Source organism: Brachyhypopomus gauderio, chromosome 5 (genome assembly GCF_052324685.1).
Source record: "Brachyhypopomus gauderio isolate BG-103 chromosome 5, BGAUD_0.2, whole genome shotgun sequence".
Taxonomy (NCBI): Eukaryota; Metazoa; Chordata; class Actinopteri; order Gymnotiformes; family Hypopomidae; genus Brachyhypopomus; species Brachyhypopomus gauderio.
In genome coordinates this window covers 825,001-848,286 of record NC_135215.1, presented here as the reverse complement: position 1 = coordinate 848,286, position 23,286 = coordinate 825,001, and the positions used below count along the sequence as shown (strand labels likewise).

Here is a 23,286-nt window from a genome sequence, read left to right as displayed (position 1 = left end):
ACTTCACACAGTGCTTCCGTCCCTGCATACACATTTTTGCACATTTTACATTTTATTTTGCTTTTTGAGTTGATACTGATATGTCTATGATGAAGCAACGCATACTCCAAGACAGCCTGTGGAGACAGTACACAATTAAAGCACAGTACTTGTGCACTTTGCAGTGGGAAAAATACAATATCACTCTGTGGATTTGATTCCAAAGCTTTGGAATCAGTTATCAATTCCAGACTGCCTAGAACAGGGGTGGCCAACCCGTCATAGACCAAGAGCCACTTTTCTTACTGTGTTACGGCAAAGAGCGACATCGTACATGGGCGAGTGTAATCTGTTGAGCGGGGGGGGGGCGAGTGTAAATTATTAGCTGTGAAGACAGTCAAATTGTTTTCCACTACGCCGCTTGTAAACTAACCGCGCACCACGAAAATGTAGCAGTGTGTCGCCCCGTTTGTGCAGGTGAGCCCGTGGACCGGCTGGGGAGCCGCATGAAACCAGGCAAAGAGCCGCATGCGGCTCGCGAGCCGCGGGTTGGCCACCCCTGGCCTAGAATTAAAGTATTGATTATTTCTAGGTTCAACTCCCAAGCCTAGTACACACAGCTTTTTACATAAACCTCTTAAGTCTATTTTTGGATTCAGTGCAAGCACTCTGTATTTTAGGAAATGCATATCTAATTATCATTTATATTATACATTTATGACTTCATCATCAACCTTTGCCCCCAAAGTGCCCCTGAAATCCCCAGGAGAGAATCGTGAGGTAGTCCTGCACTGCCCTCAGGACGTTCCATCTGTCATCCTGCAGCTGTCTCGCCTCACACAATACTCAGACAGACATTACTGATCCACACAGAGCTGAGGTTTCACCAGTTTCCCATAATTTTACATTTTTTTATGTTTTTATTTTTTTTTGTTTTAAAATGTTTAGAATATTTTACCATATAGGTGTAGTGCCTTCCCTGTAGATACACAACTTCACTTCAGCAAATTAGCATGAAATATGAAATTTGTTTGATAAAGTTTGGATAAAACTGACTTTTTTACTTCACAATTCAAAAGCAAGGGAGCACATGAATAGGTTTGTTCTTTTACATGTAGGTTTGTAGCCAATATAGACAATGCCAAATGTAGTCACATCCTTTTTGGTGAGACAGACTTTTAACAGGAAATCTGATTGGTTGTAACAGAACAGAAAATTCTGTGTTGCCCTCATTTGCTGTGTCATAGTTCATAGCCTGGCTTGAGACTTGCTCTAATTGATTAAACTCAAGGGTTTGGTTGTAATTAAAATGTGACATGGAAAACTGGAAAACTGATGATATCTTTAGCAGGGTCATTAGCACAGTGCCAAATGGGCTACGCAGACCCAGTTGTGTTGCCCTGGTTGGTTCTTCCTCTCTCTTCCCTTTCTCCCTCATTCTCTCATTTGTCAGCACTTATTTATATGCAGCTGGTTAATCAGTAGTTAAGGCCTGAGGCCTCTCCTCCAATGCTGGCCCATCCCTGTGCTTGGGCCAATGATGTGTTTCCACCTGGTCTAGGGCAGACCGCAACACAATAAAAAGAGAGAGACGTTGGTATCCTCCTGGCTCCCTGAGAACATTTACTTATTTATTTTTATTTATATATTTGCATGGTTACTCTCATGTGTGTATATATATATATATATATACTGTATATATATATATATATATATATATATATATATATATATATATATATATATATATATATATATATATATATATATATAAAATAATAAAATAAATACTACCTCTATTGCCTCACTGACATAGAAAATTACCAGCCAACAGCCAACAGAGGTTTCTTACAGCAGCAGTTCACACACAATAAACTGCGAACCACAAAGTTCATTCAGGGAAGCAGGCTACCCATGACCGCCATGCTGCAAACAAAGTCCAATCCTCTCTCTGGCCATTGAGCCATCTTGTTCCTCTTTTATAGGCTCTCCTCCAGTATCGACCAAAGACAACAACCCTTTGCTTGATCGTGTCTTCCTCCAAAACCTGTCACCGATCTACAAAACACTGACAGAGTCGTAACAGATGGATGGCTAATCAAGTCATGAAGCCAGCAGCATATTTCTAGATTGTCCATTGTGGTTAGCAACAACTCAGGACCCGCAGAGCAAATTACAAGGCTGAGGTGACCTAAAACCTGCAATGTGATTGGCTATTGGGGTTGCTTGTGAGTCAGAGAAAATAAAGTTGAATGGAAGCTGTTTTTCCAGTGGACAGAAAAAAAAACAAAAAAGGTCTCTCAAAATTCAGGCCAGTCATGACATGCGGAAATGAAACTTTTCCACATGTGGCTCCCAAAGCACACTGGTACAACCAGAGAGGACCGGGGACAGGAAAACGGGAACCGATGAAACGAAACTAGACTGCTGAAAGGAATCAGGAAACAGCTAAAGGGATGTCAAGATGTCTGGAACAGGAATTGAGCTACGCACAGGCAGAAATGAGAGCCAATGTGAGTTGAGGACCCACTGTAGGAGCCGGGTCGAAGGCTGGGGTTTGGGCAGCCTGTGGAGTTAGTGGCCGGGCCCGATAAGTAGCAATGGACCAGGGTGTGGAGTAGAGGAGAGAGTGGGGCTCTGATGCAGATAATGGTGCATGACCCAGACCTGCTATGAAGACAGGAACAGGATGTGAGACTAGAACGGAAGCAGGAACAGGCCCTTAGAACGTGGTATGTATTGACACAGGACGCTTTATGACACAATGTAAGAGCAGTGGAAGTAATATAGAGGTCTAATTCTGGTGAGGCCACGGTTAAAGGTTTTAAATGTCAAAATAAAAAGATGTCTTAGTTAATGCAGAATCCAAAATGCCATAAAAATCTTCGAAAGAAACATCGAGGCAACCAGTCAGTCAAACATTCTCATATATAAGATCATATCTTGTTTTGAAATTAAGATTGTTTATAATTAAGATAATTTAGAATTAAGATCATGTCTCCTTTTGGAATCATGTGTACATTCATTGATACAATTGCAGAGGTGGACAATGATGACCATTCTGTCTCTAAGATAATGTCCTGCTAGCCAAGCCAGAAACTGCGCTGTCATTATCAGCTCACTCGGGTGTTATGTGTCTGAGACAGAAGGTCACACTGTGTGTGCACACGCATGCTCGTCTGTCTACACGTGCATATCTGCTGTAACATCATGGAAGAAACCACATCTACCAATATTTAATTATTCGACACATTACTATTAACTGGAATTTCTAAGAACCAGATACTCTCTCTCTCTCTCTCTCTCTCTCTCTCTCTCTCTCTCTGTGTGTGTGTGTGTGTGTGTGTGTTTGTGTGTGGGTGTGTCTCCTCTGTCTGTCTGTGTCTCCTCTGTCTGTCTGTCTGTCTCTCTCTCTGCTAAGGAAATGTCCTGCTAGCCAAGCCAGAAACTGCGCTGTCATTATCAGCTCACTCGGGTGTTATGTGTCTGAGACAGAAGGTCACACTGTGTGTGCACACGCATGCTCGTCTGTCTACACGTGCATATCTGCTGTAACATCATGGAAACACCACATCTACCAATATTTAATTCATCAACACATCACCTTTAACTGGAATATATAAGAACCAGATACTCTTTCACTCAGTCTCTCCCTCCCTCCCTCCCTCCCTCCCTCCCTCTCTCCCCCTTTTTTTCTCTCTCTGCCTGCCTGTCTGTCTGTATTTCTCTCTCTGTCTGTCTTTCTCTATCTGTCTGTCTGTCTCTCTCCCTCTCTCTTTCTCTGTCTGTCTCTCTCTCTCTCTCTCTCTCTCTCTCTCTCTCTCTCTCTGTCTCTCTCTTTAATAATTTTAATGCATAGCCCTTTCCTCCTTTCTCCACTTCTGTCCATTATGTGAGTTAGTACTCACAAGCTACAGATCTCATTTGGACTGGAACCATTAACCATTATTCTTAATTGTGGAGAGCCTGCAATGGCATTTGCTTTTGCTTGGCACGTTTACAACCAATCACTTGTGTGTGTGTGTGTGTGTGTGTGTGTGTGTGTGTGTGTGTGTGTGTGTGTGTGTGTGTGTGTGTGTGTGTGTGTGTGTGTGGGTGTGAAAGTTCCCTGTCAGGGCCACACTACAGCTATCTCTCCTTATCAACCATCTACATGCTCCATTCTCCTTTCAGACATTATCTAACCTGTGGAAACAGTCTGAGAGTGCTTTTATCAGGCAATGAATGTACTCTCTCTCTCTTTTTTTTTCTCTGTGTCTCTTTTTTCTCTCTCTTCATCCCTCTCCCTCCCTATACCTTTCTCTATAGGTCTCTCTCCATCTCTCTTTCTCCCCCTCCCCCTTCCTGACTTTCATTTCCTAAGAGGAAAGAAATGGTTCAAATTTTGACCAGTCATGCCCTCCATCATAACAGGACAGAGATGTGACCTTCTGAGGACAGCGTCGGCTGAAATCAATCCTCTGCAATGCATCAGCAAATGGGAGTCTGGGAAGTCCCAGTGCTCCAGCACAAAGGTAAATCACCCCATTCAATCTGTGGGGGTCTGATCTAAATCAATGAAGGGGGATGGTGGGAACACTGGTTCCTACTTTATTATGATTCAGGTCAAACATATTCATCACTTAAAATCTGCAAACACAGCAAATGAGTCTCCACTTAACATGATACAGAGGGTGAGAGAGAGAGAGAGAGAGAGAGAAATGCTTGATACCCATGATTAAAAATTTGTATATATATATATATATATATATATATATATATATATATATATATATATATATATATATATATATATATATATATACACACACACACACATATATATATATATATATATATATATATATATATATATATATATATATATATATATATATATATATATATATATATACAAATTTTTAATCATGGGTATCAAGCATTTCTCTCTCTCTCTCTCTCTCTCTCTCTCTCTCTCTCTCTCTCTCTCTCTCTCTCTCTCTCACCCTCTGCCTTTCTGCCTCTTTCATAGGATTCTGGTCATCATATTTCGTCAGCTGCAGTGTGGGTGTTGTGGTGGCTATATTCTACGACACCGAAACAACACCTTTCAGATCCTGGATCCAGAAATATACAACAGCTGACTCAGAGTAATACAAGATTGTACTGTAAAAAATAAATAAGTAAATATAGCCTAAAACACTTTTTTTACTGGGAGTTCCGCTGCCATTGGGAACAGTAAAGTATGAATGACACTTCTGGTTTACAGCAAGAGAGCAGTCATTAATCAAATACGCTGTGCATCTGTTCTCCTGTATCCGTGTGAGCCGTCAGACGGGGCGTTTATAAATCACTACTGAAATACTTCAACCATCTGGCCGACTGCATGTCCTTCGTGGAGTGTCCACTCCCGTTAGGGTCACCGCAAAGTGCAATGTGTATCGATCGGCATGTGAGCCATCTTAAAGAGGCCACATGCTGAACCACTATAAGAAGAGTGCATGTTGCAGACACGGAGGGACATTTGTAGATTAGTCTACAGTTTACAGGGAAGCCTTTTTGTCAGATGGATATCTTTTACATCAGTGATCACTTTACCATCACTCTATTGTACGTTATAATACTCAACATCACACGTAAGTTTAATTTCTTCAGCATTACTATTATCACTATGTGCTCTATACTGCCACCTATTGGTTGACAAACCTGGACAGTTAGGAATGTTTATTTTCATGACTGTGGAGATATTGTTTTGTATAGGGAAAAAGAAGAAATGCTATTTGGCAAGAAATGCACTTCTCTGCGTACTATAATGGACATGCTGTGATGAACACCAGGCTATCAACGAACCATGTAAAATCAAAAAGGTCAATTTTTGTTGGCATGACAACTAGATTATACACAGTGTTCTGTTCATGTACAAAGACTGAATTCAAAGGCCAATTTACATAGGTGTAACTACTAACCTCTAACTATTAGTGACACTTACAACCATGTTGCCTTAATCTATAACTGCCTTCTAAAATATTCAGTAAATTATTAATCTATAAGGGCAGTTGATTTGATCAAGCTATATTTAAATTGAAATATTTAAACTGAAGCCAATGTTTGCTTCAGTATTTAAATTTTTATAATAATATATATGATTTATTTATTTATTTATTTATATACACACACACATATGTAGCAACCTTTGGATCCAAAAGAGAGAGTCTCCTTTATTTTTTTTCCTACTTAATCCATTCATTTCACCTTACGGCGCTGTGAAAACTGGATAAAATACAGACATACACATGGCCGTCATTCAAATACAAATGTCTCAAATACCAAACAATCATATACACAAACATACTAACTACACACATACCTTGCTGTGCTCACCGAGGAATGCAAGTATACAACGTAATAATCCATAAACATCCTTCACTGAGCCCTGCATGTTTCAAGCCTCCACTAACACGGAGTATGCCATCGCTCAGAATTGGACCTAGACAGAAGAGAGGACTAGAAAGATGCCGTCCCATTTCAAGTGCCTTTATTTCTTGGCCAAATGACTGCTGATGAACAAGGCTTATCAGAACTTTTGTCTTTTAATTCTTGCCACTACTATAAGAAGTGTTGTCCAGGATGAAAACCTAGACAGACGTTCGAGCGTTGGTATTTTCCCTTATGAACTGAACACAGTTTGCTACGTGAAATCTCCGTGCTTCATTATTAATGTATGCAAGAGTGACTTGAGGAAGGACTCTCCATCAATCTGCATGTTCAATTGTGATTTTAGTAGAACACTCGATCGAGCTGCAATCACAGCTGATGATAATTCCAAACGTGGAATACTTGTACCCTTTGATGGCGCAACTCTAGCTTTAGCCATGACCAGGCTACAGTGGACTTTGTTATGGTCACTCTTGTAGCGTAGGTAAGAACATGCATGCAATCCCACACTACTACCATCTGAGAAGAGGTGCAATTCAATGCTCACATTTCTGCCGAATTGTGTTGGATAATAGCACATTGAAATTGATAGATATCTCAGCCATTCGAGATCCATCTTCCATTCCTCCCACCGTGGACGCATGTCATTGGGAATTGGATCGTCCCATCCAATACTCCTGTGGCACAGCTCTTGAAGAGCACTCTTTCCACTCAAAATGAATGGAGCCACAAACCCCAAGGGATCGTACAAAGAGGCTATGACTGAAAGACTGCCACAGCGGGTGTCGGGCCTGTCTTTCAAGTTTACATTAAAGCTAAAATGGTCAATTTCGATTAGCCACTGAATGCCCAGTGCATATTTTACTGGAGCAGTTTCTTGATTAAAGTCAAGGCTTTCAACATTTGCCGCTCTGTCAGATGGATCCACACAACTAAGGAATTATTTCTCATTTGGGTTAAATTTGTGAAGCCGCAAGTCTCCTCTTTTACACTTCTCCTATGCTTCCAACTACCAACTCAGAGGCTTCTTCAAGTGATGGGACACTCAATAGTCCATCAACAACATAAAAACTTTGTTTACCACAAAGGCTGCAGCAGATGGATAAAGTGACTTGTATTGCTGTGCTAAGTACTTCAAACCAATGTTAGCACATCCTGGTGAACAGCCATCCGATATTCTTTGGGCTCACAATCCAGGTCTCCATGCTCCCACCATAGAAACCCCAAATATGTATGGTCCTCAGACGTGACAAAGAATTGATTAAACATTTTCAATCTCACAGATAATGGCTACTGCCTCTTTTTGGAGACTCCCACCAGAGAATTAGTCAGGTCAGGGCCTGTCGATAGTGTGTCATAAAGAGATGCCACGAAATTTAGCTGAATAAATAAAGACGACTTTTAACTTGCCAGGTTTCTTGGGATGCGATACATCATGATGAGATATATACCAAAGAACCTCTTCAAACTCCATCTCTGGAACCTGCTCTGCATCACCACTGTTGATCACCTCTTCCATAAAGTTCTTGTAATAATCATAAAATTGTGGATTAGCTTTCAACTTCCTCTTTAAGTGATGAAGGCGAACTGTAGCCAGTTTCCTATTATTTGGCAATAAGGGAGGCCTTTGACCCTTAAATGGAAGGAGCATCACTAAATGTCCATCATCTCGCTGTTGAATGGTTTTACTAAGAAACTGAATAAAGCACATATGACCTTGGGACACAAGTTTGCCCTCAGAATTTCTCTCACTATAGTCGGACTCTAAAGCTCTCAAGATGTCTGCAGCAGACGGAACAGCAGTTTCCTTCACTCCAACTCTGTGCACAAACCTTTGGCTTCCTTGTCTCTCCAGATGGGGATTCGCTGCTCCTATTATACTCCATCTTCGGTCTTCTATGCAAATTGTTCAGTCTCATCATCTATAACGACCTCAAGGCGGGGCCAAAGTTGAAGCATAGTCATATCCAGTAAGCAATCCCACATCACAATCTTGAAGTAATGGCAACTCATCTGAGAGATGTTTAAGATGAGACCACTGCAAACCTGTAGCTTTAGTCAGTATACAGGACTCACAGGAATAAAGTCACATGTATATGCTTGCTGTAACAAGACGCGATTTTCATTATGAAAGCTTCTATCTTGCAAGCCACCTACACTTTGACTAGCTTTAACAGTATCTACAGCAGTCATTGAGTAACTGTAGTAACATTGAGTAGTTGAGTAACTACTGTACATTTAACTCTCTAACAAAGGCTGAATGGCACTGTCAAGAGGCATGTGTTAGAATTAGCTTTCCAAGATTGTTTACAGATTACACTAAAATGGGGACAATGCTTGAAGTGGCAGATGCATCTCGAATCATGAGAATTAACCTTGTGAACGTCCTAAATCGTTTGCCCTTCTATAGTCGTAGAATCAGCCATTGTATCTTCTACAGGTTTTCTCTCTCTTTCTTTGTGTAAACAGGTCAGATGGCGACAGCCACACACCCCACAGATATGTTTTGTCCTACAGTGTTTAGTAAAGAAGACCAGACACATGAAAGAAAACTAGACTTAACCAGGAAAGATAAAACTAAACAATGAATGAGACAATGAGATATCAGCAAAGCTGAATTACAAACTCAGGTATAAAAACTCTTACATGGAACACCTGAGACTAATAACAAGGGGCGGGGTTATAAATATACCAGGGTGTGACAGGAGAACAAATGGAAAACCTAACATTAGCAGATGGAAAAACAAAACAGACATGACTGACAGGTGGAGCGAGGTTAGACGTGACACACACACATGCATATATGTGTGTGTGTGTGTGTGTGTGTGTGTGTGTGTGTGTGTGTGCTCTACTATCTGAACATATCTCAATACATCTATATCTAAATCTATCTATATATGTTGTGTTGTAACCAGCATATCACTGATTGTTGTTTAAATGTCATGGATTTTGAGCACCATTTACGTTATTAAATTCATGTTTTCACGAGACTTGTGTTTGTCACTTCATTTATTCCGCACGTTCTCCACCCATGACAGTCCACGACTCCCACAAGGGGCAGGGTTTCTTTTGGTTCTTAGAATTAGATTAAGGTTACATTCAAAGGAAGAACTTTTTCCTATAAAGCAACTCCTATAAAGTTCTCAAATAACCTTGCAACTTTAATTCTTAAACTGTAATGGCGAAGCCAGAAAACGCCCCTCCACCTACTCTATCAACTCCAATGAATGCCAAAACATCTCACCCACCCTAATGCCTCTGGAGACCCTGAGATTCCTACACCTACAATCAACTATGTGGACTACATATATGGTCAGTGTTGCATATATGGTTTAGTCATTTCGCTTTTTCCTAAAACTTGTGATATTGCATTTGGAATGCTGCAATAAATTATAAAGAAACCATATTAATACAGTTAAATCCACAGGAAAAACAGCTCCATTGAAACTGTATTAGTTCACTAAATCTTTCATGTGTTTATGATCGTTATAGTTTTATCTTTCATCATGGGTATTAAATAGGGTTTCATTATGACTGACTTTTTTCTATAACTTGATATGTATTCGTTTTAGATGTATGAACCTGGATATTTAGTGATTTATATATCATTTAATATTACATAATTAGAATGGCCTATGTCTTATTTCTTCACACAAAAAAAACACATTTAAAAAGGCCTCTATGAATTGCACACATAAAACATTCGCTTTTTATATACTTAAATAATGGCAGATCTAGGCATACAATATTGCTTCTGAGATCTGGACACACAATATTTCTCATGAGCAGAACAGGGAGAGATCGTAGTGTGCATAATTTTTTGCTACATCATTGCAAAATTCCTGGTAACCTGCATTTTGTGAATGACACCATTTGGCTTAAGATGTTCAACAGTAGCCGCAGGAAATGGAGCATCCCATGGGTGTGATGTAAGAACTGTGCTCGGACTCCAGAAGGCAGAGTCTGACATGGTAGCGTCTGCCAAATTCTGGTGTAAGAACCTCAGTGCACACAGGGCAGGAGTGTGAGCAGGGACTCATGATTCATCGCCATCCGACTGTAAGAATAAAACTCTTGCTCTTAATAAAATCATTCTGTTCGTTTAGGTTGAAGAAGCTTGTGTTTGTCACGACCTGCCCGTGCCCCCTAAACTGATAATTCAACACTCTTCAATCTTATCCAGCTGCTCACAACAGACTCTCCTCACCACCCGACCTTCTAACGCACAAACACGTCGCCTTCCCTCCCTATACCCCTCCCCTTCTTCCCACACACACCTCAACTTTACAAACACCTCCCCTCTAGAAGGGGAGAAGCTAGAAGGGGAGAATAAACTAGAAGCTCTCTACTACAAGCTACAAGCGACTCTGGCCTCTTGATTCGGGGTTGCTCTTTGAGCACTAGGGATTGCGTTTGCACTGTGGCTGAACTAGAGCTGAGGAAGAGGCTTCAGAACAGAACCTAACAATTAGTGAAAGAGAAAACATGAAAATGGTTTCCATTTATAGACCTAAAAACGGAACTGTAATTGCTATGACCTTTTGTCACTGCCGTGCTATGGCAAGAATGTCTGCTAGCAGCACTGAAAAGCTCCTGTTAGAGAAACAGTGGAAGTTAAAGCTGCAGTTTCGTTTCATTCTGATCTGACCTTGCACCGCTTGACAAACGTCCACTGTAATTGCCAACTATTAAGATTACTGGATCTGCTTTGAAGAACAGACCACCATAAATAGATTAGCCTGTAGGCTACCAAACGTCTGCGTCTGTTTGTACATGTTCATGTATGTGTATACATGTTACTACTAAAGCCCAGTTGATGAGTTTAGAACGTAGATAAATGAAAAATTCATGCATGCATGTTTGTTTATTTTTGCAGGCATGAGTCTATACATCTGTGCACTGATGTTTGTGTTATGGGCGACTTTAATCATCATCATCCTCTTTTTCAGCAGCGCCTCTGCACTGCAGAAGGAAATGACACACACACACACACACACACACACACACACACACACACACACACACACACACACACACACACACACACACACTCTCTCTCTCTCTCTCTCTCTCTATCACTCTCTCTGTCTGTCTCTTTGGCTCTATGTCTGCCTTCCTCATAAACAACTTCTAAGAGTGGAACCCCAAAGGGATTTGTAGGGGTATTTGTTACGATATTTAACTACCCTACCTGCTTGCCTACAACCAAGGACAGAAATGGTTGCATAAGAAGGATTGACATGCATAAAACTTACAGTAATATAATATCTGACTCCAAATTATGGTTGGTAAGAAACTAAAAAAAAGCAGTCGCAAAAATCAGATTAACCAATGGGAATCAGACTGCTGGTAAAGACAACGGAGTACATTTGCATACAGAGTGGATTTACTCACAGGACTGCCACCTTTGGGGTGAACTCTAAACAACCTTCGCAGTGGGTGATGGAACCTGTTAGAATAAGGTTCTAACTGCAAAATGAGACTAAACATGCCACACACACTGATATAACTAAAATACAAATGGTCAGTTTTATCCCATTGCTATCGTACCCTCTTCAGGTAACCCATAATTTGTTGCCCCCCATGGTTTTGTGGAGAAAACACCAGATCCGAGCACTCCTACAGATTCTACAAACACTACAAACACTACAATCTCTGCCTCCAAGCAAACATGGTCAAACATCTGGAAGACAAAACCACATGAATGGTAATGCCAGAAACACACAGCAACATTTCATGTTTGGGTGTTGACGAAGGCCAGTGCAACAAACAGGAACCTTCTGAAGGGTTCTTTTCCTTCACAGAGTGCCATAATTACTGTCCACCGTGTGTCTAAGCCTCAGACATTCACAGCAGTACTGTGGAAAATTCCCTGGACTGAATAAATCACTGGACTTTATGAGGGTAATGCAGCTTATGTAAGACCTCAACAGACTGCCTCCAATGCAAACACTACTGACCTGTACAGCAAAAATTAAGGGGGGGGGGGGGTTGGAGAAATCTGTGTGTGTGTGTGTGTGTGTGTGTGTGTGTGTGTGTGTGTGTGTGTGTGTGTGTGTGTGTGTGTGTGTGTGTTGGGAGAAGAATGAGGAACACTGTGGAAAGTTTTTTTTTCCTTGACCAAGGGAGAGAGTCAGGAGGCTAAAATACTGAAAGATGTTTTATTGAGGCATATTCAGCCCTTCTCAAGCCTAACTTGACAACCACACGTTAAACCACGGAGTTGACTGTACACCGTCAGGTGAGACAGAGGCAAAGACTCCAATGAATAGCTGATCTGAATATTATGAACATGGAATTCAGCATTTGCGTTGATGATGACAGGATTAGGATCTTTTAGAGCAGCATTTGTTAAAGCAGTCATGTTTGAACTTCGAAATTTGGAAATTCTAGTTCCCCCACTAGAATCCACCTTGCTTGCATTCACTATAGTAAACCTTAGTAATCATACAGAGCTAGTAATCTTTAAACTAACAGACAATGCTATAGCAGATTACCCATTTTCGTATTCCCAAACACAGGAGTACTTAGTCACCGAGGTGATTTTAAGAGAAAGTAGACTGAGAACTGCTGGTCATCGTAACTGTTTATGCTTAAGCTACAATGCAAAAGCGGTGTTGTAGAGTCTCTTGAGTCTTGATGATTGCAAGGACGCGTAAACATAGTCCGATGTTTGTCAGTGTAGCAGCGTGCTGTGTAAGGGAACTCTGATACCACCACCAGCTACCCTTGTTCTGTCTAGCTCAACACCTCGACGTCCATCATTCTTGGTGTATCCTGGAAATGCAAAAAAACAAACAATTACAATGGCAGGTTCACCCCTTTGCTCTCCATGTTCTAGTCTAGGACCTGAACCACAACTCTCTTCTCCATCTGTCCTGTGTATTCCTAGGACGTCATTCATTTGACATTGCCATTTCTGAAGTCCAGCATCTATAAAAGCACCTGTGGTAATGCTTTACTGTGGCTAAGAGCTCCAAGAGCTACATTTGCTTGCTTTCCATATTGCTGCTTTGTACTTTGCCTTCTGACAGTTATTTCTGTTGTGTTGACTCCGGTTTTGGTTTGAAGAACCTCAGAAATGTCCAAAGGCAAAGTCTGAGACTGCATCAAGCAATCCTGATCACCAGATTCACCCACATCATAAGTATCATACAATATAGTCATCATTAACAAAGAGGGAGTAGTAATATTTGCCCCATGGTGGTGAATATTTCGCCCCATTCGATCCCGACTCAATTCCACACCTGTGGCAGCTGTTGGTTTGACTAAGATGACATTTCTTTGTCAATATTTTAGTCTAGAATTAATTATACTTGTATAAAGCTAGCATGCCATGGTGTGGTACAGTACCACCAATTTATTCAAGCACCTGCAAAGGGTTCACATGTAAGAGTACCAATGAGTTTGTGCTACATATTGGACTGGAAGACACCACTATGTGCTAATTGTTCTATTGATCTGTTTAGATGATGCAGTGAAGCTACTCACCTGCAAAGCAAGAAGCAATCCATAACTAGCTATCCTATTGGAGGGGAGCTGGCCAAAAGCCATTAGCCACATTAATAACTAAAAAGCAGTAGTAATCATTAAACACTGGTAGGATCTGCTACCAGTGGTGTAATTAGATCAGTATGCACAAGAGCACTACAGTAATCCACTGTAAACCTCCATGCCCCATGTGAGGTTTTTCACAGGCCAAACTGGAGAACACGAGTGATTGTGTTAAATAAAGAGTTTAGAGCAGGGGTGCCCAATACGTCGATCACGATCTACTGGTCGATCGCGAAGGAAGTGTGGGTAGATCGCATGACATTAAAAAGTAGGGGACGAATGACAGGCTATCATCCATCTGCACTGACCGTTGTCTTTTGATTGACATACAGGGTAGCCAATCTGACGTCTGAACTTCCGACAACCTACGTATGCACGTTAAACCGCGCTAACTTGTTCAGTTACCTTGCTGCGTAGCTAGCCTCCAATTTAAACTAAAAACAACAAAGGGTGTAAAAATGAGTGCCGTAGCTGGTCTGAGTAAGAAGCCTAAAACCCACCACTTCCATACAGAATGGGAGGAGGATTTGTTTAACTATGTCATATTCACTATATTTCACTATGTCATATTCACTATATTTCACTATGTCATATTCACTATATTTCACTATGTCAAATTCACTATATTTCACTGTCATATTCACTATATTTCACTGTCATATTCACTATATTTCACTATGTCATATTCACTATATTTCACTATGTCAAATTCACTATATTTCACTGTCATATTCACTATATTTCACTGTCATATTCACTATATTTCACTGTCATATTCACTATATTTCACTGTCATTTTCACTATATTTCACTGTCATATTCACTATATTTCACTGTCATATTCACTATATTTCACTATGTGAGTTTGCCTCATCAGTCAGTGTGCCGTTGCTATTCCAAAGAACGGAAACGTGGAGCGGCATTTTCGGACTGTTCATAAAAAACTTTTCCTCCGAAAAGTGAGCTGAGAAGGAGAAAGGAGAGAGGAGAAAGGTGAAAGAACTAAAATCCCAGTTGTCCGGACAGTCATTTTACTCACATCTGACCACAAAAGCGAAGGCAGCCACCGAAGCATAATTTCGGCTGAATCACTTAATTGTTAAACACAAGAAGTCCGTCCAAGACGGAGAGATGATAAAAGAGACATTTGTTGAAGCCACTGATTCTATGATCCGAGACTTTAAAAACAAATCTGAAATATTATCTTTAATCAAAGCTCTCCAGGTATCGAGAAATACAGTCACACGGCGCTTTGAAGCCACGACCGAGGATTTGACCCAAAAACTTTGGAAGGATATTCCGGACTGCGAGTGTTTCTCGCTATAATTAGCGATACTTTAAAATACTTTATAAATATAAATAAATAAAATACTTTATTTATCATAAAAGGAAAAGGAAATAAAGAATACACTATTAAATAGTAACAATAATAATAACTTAAATAATGATAATGTAGAATAAATACATTTGTTTTGCATTCTGTAGAAAAAGAAGCTGCTGGATGGCAACCTGCAGTAGCCCGAGAGTCAGTTCTCGCGAGATTAGCGCTGACAGCGGTGGTTTAACTCGGTCCGTGGAGGAGCCATTACCGCGCACTGCGACCCCGGCCCGTAGTCACGCTGCTGTTATTACATCCCCCGCTCCAGTCTGGCAAGAGAAATCTAAGCCAGGGTCTTGAGTCATCCTTATTTCTTGACCAGATACAATGATTAGTGACAATAGGACCTGACACTTGGACAGCAAGAACAGAGAGCTTGGGTTTCTCAATTTCAAAGTCCAACAACATATGCAGCTAAGAGCATCCTTCACTAGTATTTGAAATGTTCTGATGGGGGTTACTACTACAGAGAAGGAAAGAGATTTTCCACCAAACCTTAAAATCACTGTTTGGATAAGTTGAATATGTGTATTCATTTTTTCCTGTTACACCAGGGATGATCACTTTTAATCAATGGCCCAAGTTTTTACATTTACATTTACATTTACGGCATTTAGCAGACGCTCTTATCCAGAGCGACTTACAAAAGTGCTAAGTGTTTAGTCAGAATATGCATCTCTATCTAGTATAAACAGGTTTAAGTCCAAACTACTCAAGCTCAAGCACTGCCATAAACAGTTGCCAGTGCTGATACCTAGAAAGAAGACAACAAAATATAAGATTAGACACAGAGCAATACCTAGCAAGACTGAAATACCTACAAGACTACATTAGCAAGTGTTCCCAGAGATAAAGTGCAATTACGATTTATACCAATGCTTCAGTAGATTAGTGCTTATAAGTGCTTTACAAAGAGATGGGTCTTCAGTCTGCGTTTGAAAACCGTGAGAGAGTTCGCTGTTCGGATAGCCAGTGGAAGTTCGTTCCACCATCTGGGAGCCAGGACAGAGAAGCATCTTGCCGCGTGTCTTCCATGAATCTTGAGGGATGGCGGGTCAAGCCGAGCCGTACTTGAAGCGCGAAGGGCTCGAGGTGCGGATCGACTCTTGACCATTGCCATGACTGAAGGCATTACAAGTAGTATGTGTACCCATAGCAGAGCCGGAGTGGCTATTCGGGAGATTCGGGAGGATTCCAGATGGGCCGGCTCATGTCAGTCTCTAGTTTGGGCCGATTAGGAGGGGAAAATTTTGGGCCGGATTTGGGCATGAAACTCCCTGGCTGAAAAAGTGGCCCACTCCGGCCCTGACCCATAGTGTACCAAAAAATTACATTCATGATCATTCACAGTAGTTTTTGCATACAGCCCACTGACTTTTTTGTTTGCGTGAGCTCTCACAGCAGACATTTCTGGTTTAAACGGTTCCCTTGTGTGTAGGAGGCACACAGCTGAGTCGCCTACTTTAAAAGTTTGAACAGATGCCCTGTTAGCTCAGGGGAGACAGCCTTCCCTGCGTCTGTTTTATTTTTTGGATACATTCACGTTCCCGTTGACCCATTTTACCACAATAGCCGCATGTATTATCACACATTCCCATTGTTCACAGGCTGCTTGTTTCTTGGATAACATCCTGAAACACAGCATCGATTCACACCTCCTGGGTTCCGTTTTATGCAGTTAGATATCCAGACAAAGTAGTCAGCGTTCTGTTACACCAAGGCAAGTTCATTTATATAGGATGCCTCATATACTGGGCGCAAAGAGCTTTACAGATAATACAAGAAACATAATAGAAATCATAAAGAGTAGGTGGATATAGTCACACAGCATGGCTAGGTACTGGTCGGGCTTGTGATGCCTATGTTGAAACTGCCCCTCTACCCACTGAGCGACACTGTCTAGGGTTTGAGAACCCGTCGGAAGTGAAATTTGTAGAGCAAATTAACAGATTTGAGGTCAGGTTATCTGGGATCCTGTTACATATAAATATCAACCATGCCCATCAACAGTTCAGCTCCTTAGGAAGGGTACAAAAAGCCCCAAGGTTCAGGCCCCGGTCGGCACCCATTGTTGGGCTATAAGGTAATATTGTTGGGCTATAGGGTAGACTGGTGTGTGCTAATTTTGTGGGCGTAAATAAGATTTTGAAATAGATTTTTTGCTTATTCTCGATTTGCATTAGAGGGAGAATATTCCAATGTTTGAGATTCCTGGTATGTCCGAACAATGAACTGAACTGAACTATACCAAGGTACATACATACAGTGTCCCAATATGTGTTTCCTTTAGTCGGTTTATTAACAAGGCGTTAAAATCTTAAGTCTCTAAAAGAAGAAATGAGCATTTTACAGATCTCGACGTCTCCAGCAAGCAAACGAAGTGCAAATGCATATAAATGATTGTAGCGAAGCGTTCGTGTTGGTTTGGCTTGTTCACGTGGTGGTGATTTGAAGGCGCAGTGGTAACCTCACTGTGGCCTAACGAGCACGGCGGCCTCCCCCTCTAACCCACAAATCCTTCCGCTGTGCTCTTAGTGAAGATATTTTTCGCCTTGCCCTCTCGACCCTGAAGGGTTTGAAAATAAGACGTTTTCAATTCAAAAATTGAAGGTTTTCAATTCAAAAATTGAAGGTTTTCAATCCTTTTATCAGGATGTGTTTTGCAGCAAAAAACTAATATATAGTGTGAACCCAAAGGTGTCTGGGTAACCTCGGGACACTCGACTGTATCATTATCATAATAAAAAGATCCAAACCAGTGAATCTCCCTCAGACCATTTGACAGACTTACGAAGTAACAAGGCAGTAAGGGTCACAATGGCCCCTGCTGAGGGACCATCACACACAAAGGGAACTCGTCTAACATGCAGGTGACAGAACTGTGTAAGCACTGCAATCATTCAAAACTGCAGTAATGGTCACACTCAACTGACATCACATCCTTCACAGAAGGAGCTTAGATGGGGAGGTTGTATTTTCAGATGTTAATATAGTTTGTTCTTATGACAATCATTTTCCCCCACATTTGGAGAGACATCCGTTCACATGCTTAACACTGTAATGTTGTTACATTACTGTAATTGTTGTTACAAAAACAACTTTAACATTACTCCTCAGTTTCCTGATGACAAATATTGAGATCTTAGTAAATAGCCAGAATGCTGATTTGGACTACAGTTACTGCAGGTACAGTTACTGCAGGTACAGTTACTGTAGTCAGATTCTGTTATTATCTCATGTGTTATCGTTGTTATTTACTGTGTGTGGAGAGGAAGGAGGCGGGACAGAAAGGTAAATGTGGTATATGTGGCTGTTGGAAGAAAAACTTGCCTACTTAAACACAAGACAAATAAACATAAGTTTTATTATATTTGTAACTGGAATTAAATGTAGTTCTGTGCTGTGTCTTTGCTTCTAAATGTATCTGTATCAGTGGTGTAGGTTTTGGGGGCAACTTCACCTACGATCTGTCACATGCATGTAGGCCTACAGCAGGAAAGAATGTTTGTCCAGTTTTCAAACCGTCACTTATATTGAACTTTTCAATTTATATTTGTTTCCTTAACATGTCTGTCTTTTACTTAGACCTGTTTTTGTCAATTGCAACATGCTGCAAGTTTGTGCAAGCGTTTGTTAGTGCTTGCGTGTTGCAGCTTGGTGTTAGGGACTGCACTTTGCAGAAGTTGTACTGTGCACTTGCTAGTTTAAAGCAGGGAGATATAGAAACAGGCGAGCACATGAAGGTAGATTCTCTGATTAAACAAGCACTAAAATCTTCTGTAAAATCTTCCTGCGGAACTGGATAAAAGAATGCCACACGACTCCAGGCGTGTTTAAGAGAGGTGACAGGCACCCAGACCAGACACTGGACAAGGGACCTGTGTCCTTACTTTCATCTTCATGGGCAACAATGCTCCAGCTAATCGAGGTTGCATCAGAGACCGTGAACGGCTGCTGGGGCACCTCAAATGGAGTGTGCTTTCTCCAGACCTCAATCCCATAGTCTTATGGGGTCAGTCGAGTTGGCGTGTAACAAATGCTCCTACTTAAATGCCTTGCTTTTTATATAATATCACTGTAACATGAACTTTTTAGGTTTTCCATAAATATTTTTGTGAGTAGTGCAAGTGTCCTACAACACCAACCTTGTTTCCTTTAACCAGGGTGCGAATTATACAATGATAATTTGGGGGGTCAAGTTTTTTTCAGGGTGTAAATGAAAACCAGTACAGCGCAAGCGCGTGCTTCAGTAAACTGAAGTCTTACCATCCTTACAGTGTCTTGCTTTCTTACTGTAATGTCTACAGCACGTAAATGATAAATCCATTACATCACCTGACCGATAATGAGTCAGGCAGGCAAACGCGAATGGCTATTAACACGGAATGGTATGATCCACTTTAGGGGTGCTTGAAATCGTATCAGAATATTCTTCCAGCCATAGACACTGCATTTTTTTTTTGTAGTATTTAACATTATATGTGAGAAGTACATTTAAATGTTTTGACCCCCCCCCCCAAATTATTGGTTTTGCCCCTTTAGGGGGGTTGATGCCTTAAACGGGGGGGTCTGACCCCCCCAATCCCCCCCGTAATTCGAACCCTGCCTTTAACCTCTTCCCCAACACAAACCCCACCTCTATAGGTAAATCAGGTACAAACGTAGGTCAATCCAGGGCCGGCGCCAGAACATATACAGTGAGGGGGCGTCAGAAAATTTCGGGGTGGCGAACGTAAGTTGTTGAAGGGGGGGGGGGGGGGTGGCGAACGTAAGTTGTTGAGCGGGGGGTGGCGTGTAACGATTGATGAGCGGCCGAGGGGGTGCCATGTTGCGATTGCTGTAAAATAAATGGGTCTTATTATTTACATTTAGGGGGCGGGACACCTCGCCTGAGGGGGCAACGCCCCCATTCGCCCCCCCCCCCCCCCCCCCCCCCGTGGCGCCGGCCCTGGGTCAATCAGAACTTTGCCGAACAGTTAATAGGTGTTTAGTAAATTAACTAGCGAATAACTAGGGTAGTTTATAAAAAAGTACTCAAAATCCATTTGATTTTGAACGAGCCTGGAAACAAGTAAAACTTAAACTGTAATTCCATTCCAGAAGTATATATAATATATGAGGACATAATATATGAGACATGAGGGCACGGCGTTTCAGGTTGTGTGTGTCCAACTGTTTATTATAAGGATCGCTTATCCTTGGTGTTCCGGATATTTAATTTGAATTTTGTACTGCGAATTTTAGAGTGTGGATTTTAGCATATGAGTTTAGTATTTTGATTCTGAATTTAACATTTAAAAATAGAAGGGAAAATTAGTTACCGAAAAACATCAAGGATTGAAATCATAGGCAAGAAATTCAAAAGCGTTTTAAATTTCATAATCTAGTGAGACGGACATGGCTAAGACAAATCGTGCACTGAATCTATGTAACTGCAATTTTTCTAATCAAGTGGTTACGGTTATGCAATCTTTATTATGAGAGACACAATCTGTCCACAAGATGGCACCCGCGTTCCGGTTGGAAGATTACTACATGGTTCTCTGTCTCCATCCAGTGCTCTATTTTATGTTGATTTACTTGGAATAAATTAATGGTTTTTGTCTTTCTGAGCGATATTATTTTATTACATATAGTAATAGTTGCTATATCGCTGGATTAATTTGCTATAAACTGTCAAACTTAAAAAACTATAATATATATCAAAAACTGCTGGCATGTTTTATGAAGAAATGAAACTAAAACTTGATTTGAAACATGGCGTCGAACGAAGAAGCAAGTTGTGAGTATCGCATACTTTTATTTTTCTGTTGTTCATCATCATGTTGTTCATTATTTTTCTGTTGTTCATTCTTAAAATAATTACATTAAAATATTTGATCATAGACTACTTTTTATTGGCTTGTCAGTAATTCAAATGTCAGTAATTAATATACGTTCATAAATTGAGAAAGTAAACTACGTGTGGAGTTTTTAGTTTGAGAAACCTTTTAAGTGGCAGTATCTTTAACATTTCTTACTCTCAAATGTAATTTAGTTTCAACATTGCGATTTGATTTCGCAAAGTGGGTTAGGAGTTTCGTTATCAGTTTCGTATGCTTTATTTCGAGACTGCTTACACCACTCATTTAATGAAAACAGCACACCACTCATTTATCTTAAATGAACACAGCACACCACTCATTTATCTTAAATGAACACAGCATATGCCACGCAAAGAATGTATTCTTCCTTTGAATATTTTACTTTGAGTATATTTTAAACACTTTAACATTAGAACCGTTTGCAATCAACGTGACATCATAACGTTGTTGGAATTGGCTTCTTGTCATTATTCTGCAAATACTAATAGTTATGCAAAATGTAAACCCGATATTGTGATCAGTAGACTCTGACTGTGAATGTTTAGTGAATATAAACAGTCTTTACAGTCTGTATATAGAATATAAAGCATGTGTGTGTCCATTTATGAACTCCGAGACATCCCCAGGCGCAGACCTTAAAGATGCACCTATATTTCCATGCATGGCCTCAAAGACACACCACAAGTCTGCTTTCTGTAGATATTAGCAGACGAGCTTTTCACATCACTGACTTGAATAGACATGTCTTGGTTTACCATATACTTAATCTTTGCAACTACCTAACCACAATCATTTGGAAATACTAATAGTTTTGGCACATGTCAAACAGCGAAATTGGATCATGTTGTTAAAAAGAAAAATTACGATAATGCTGTGAGCTGGAGTTAGTGATGTGGGGGTGGACACTCACCTTTGAATACTGAGGGGAGTGATGATGGGTGAGATGTCTCCTCAACCTGAGGGGACTGGTGGTGGGGAGGTGTCTCCTCAACCTGAGGGGAGTGGTGGTGGGTGAGATGCCTCCTCAACCTGAGGGGAGTGGTGGTGGGGAGGTGTCTCCTCAACCTGAGGGGAGTGGTGGTGGGTGACATGTCTCCTCAACCTGAGGGGAGTGGTGGTGGGTGAGATGTCTCCTCAACCTGAGGGGAGTGGTGGTGGGTGAGATGTCTCCTCAACCTGAGAGGAGTGGTGGTGGGAAGGTGTCTCCTCAACCTGAGGGGAGTGGTGGTGGGTGAGAGGTCTCCTCAACCTGAGGGGAGTGGTGGTGGGTGAGATGTCTCCTCAACCTGAGGGGAGTGGTGGTGGGTGAGATGTCTCCTCAACCTGAGGGGAGTGGTGGTGGGTGAGATGTCTCCTCAACCTGAGGGGAGTGGTGGTGGGTGAGATGTCTCCTCAACCTGAGGGGAGTGGTGGTGGGTGAGATGTCTCCTCAACCTGAGGGGAGTGGTGGTGGGTGAGATGTCTCCTCAACCTGAGGGGAGTGGTGGTGGGTGAGATGTCTCCTCAACCTGAGGGGAGTGGTGGTGGGGTGGTGTCTCCTCAACCTGAGGGGAGTGGTGGTGGGTGAGATGTCTCCTCAACCTGAGGGGAGTGGTGGTGGGTGAGATGTCTCCTCAACCTGAGAGGAGTGGTGGTGGGAAGGTGTCTCCTCAACCTGAGGGGAGTGGTGGTGGGTGAGAGGTCTCCTCAACCTGAGGGGAGTGGTGGTGGGTGAGATGTCTCCTCAACCTGAGGGGAGTGGTGGTGGGTGAGATGTCTCCTCAACCTGAGGGGAGTGGTGGTGGGTGAGATGTCTCCTCAACCTGAGGGGAGTGGTGGTGGGTGAGGTGTCTCCTCAACCTGAGGGGAGTGGTGGTAGGTGAGATGTCTCCTCAACCTGAGGGGAGTGGTGGTGGGTGAGATGTCTCCTCAACCTGAGGGGAGTGGTGGTGGGTGAGATGTCTCCTCAACCTGAGGGGAGTGGTGGTGGGTGAGATGTCTCCTCAACCTGAGGGGAGTGGTGGTGGGTGAGATGTCTCCTCAACCTGAGGGGAGTGGTGGTGGGTGAGATGTCTCCTCAACCTGAGAGGAGTGGTGGTGGGAAGGTGTCTCCTCAAC

General features: G+C 41.6%; 2 protein-coding genes and 1 long non-coding RNA gene across 3 annotated transcripts in view; 2 read left to right on the top strand and 1 right to left on the bottom strand.

Annotated features, from left to right (window-relative positions):
• Window positions 1-2,444, bottom strand: part of tnni1d (troponin I, skeletal, slow d) — a 32,028-nt gene extending 29,584 nt beyond the window's left edge. Inside the window, exon 1 of the mRNA XM_077004720.1 lies at window positions 2,441-2,444. The gene's annotated coding sequence lies outside the window, so the exon portion shown is untranslated. The remainder of the gene's footprint in view (window positions 1-2,440) is intronic.
• Window positions 2,445-2,518: 74 nt separating this feature from the next.
• On the top strand, window positions 2,519-5,122 carry LOC143514010 (uncharacterized). The gene is made up of 3 exons (XR_013130749.1): window positions 2,519-2,711; window positions 4,393-4,493; window positions 4,991-5,122. It is a non-coding gene; the product is annotated as an uncharacterized LOC143514010 (long non-coding RNA).
• A 15,751-nt stretch (window positions 5,123-20,873) lies between these two features.
• The window catches only part of LOC143514008 (zinc finger CCCH-type antiviral protein 1), a 7,964-nt gene continuing 5,551 nt past the window's right edge, over window positions 20,874-23,286 (top strand). Inside the window, exon 1 of the mRNA XM_077004717.1 lies at window positions 20,874-21,107. Within this exon, the coding sequence (XP_076860832.1) occupies window positions 21,083-21,107 (25 nt within the window). The 5' untranslated portion in view covers window positions 20,874-21,082. The remainder of the gene's footprint in view (window positions 21,108-23,286) is intronic.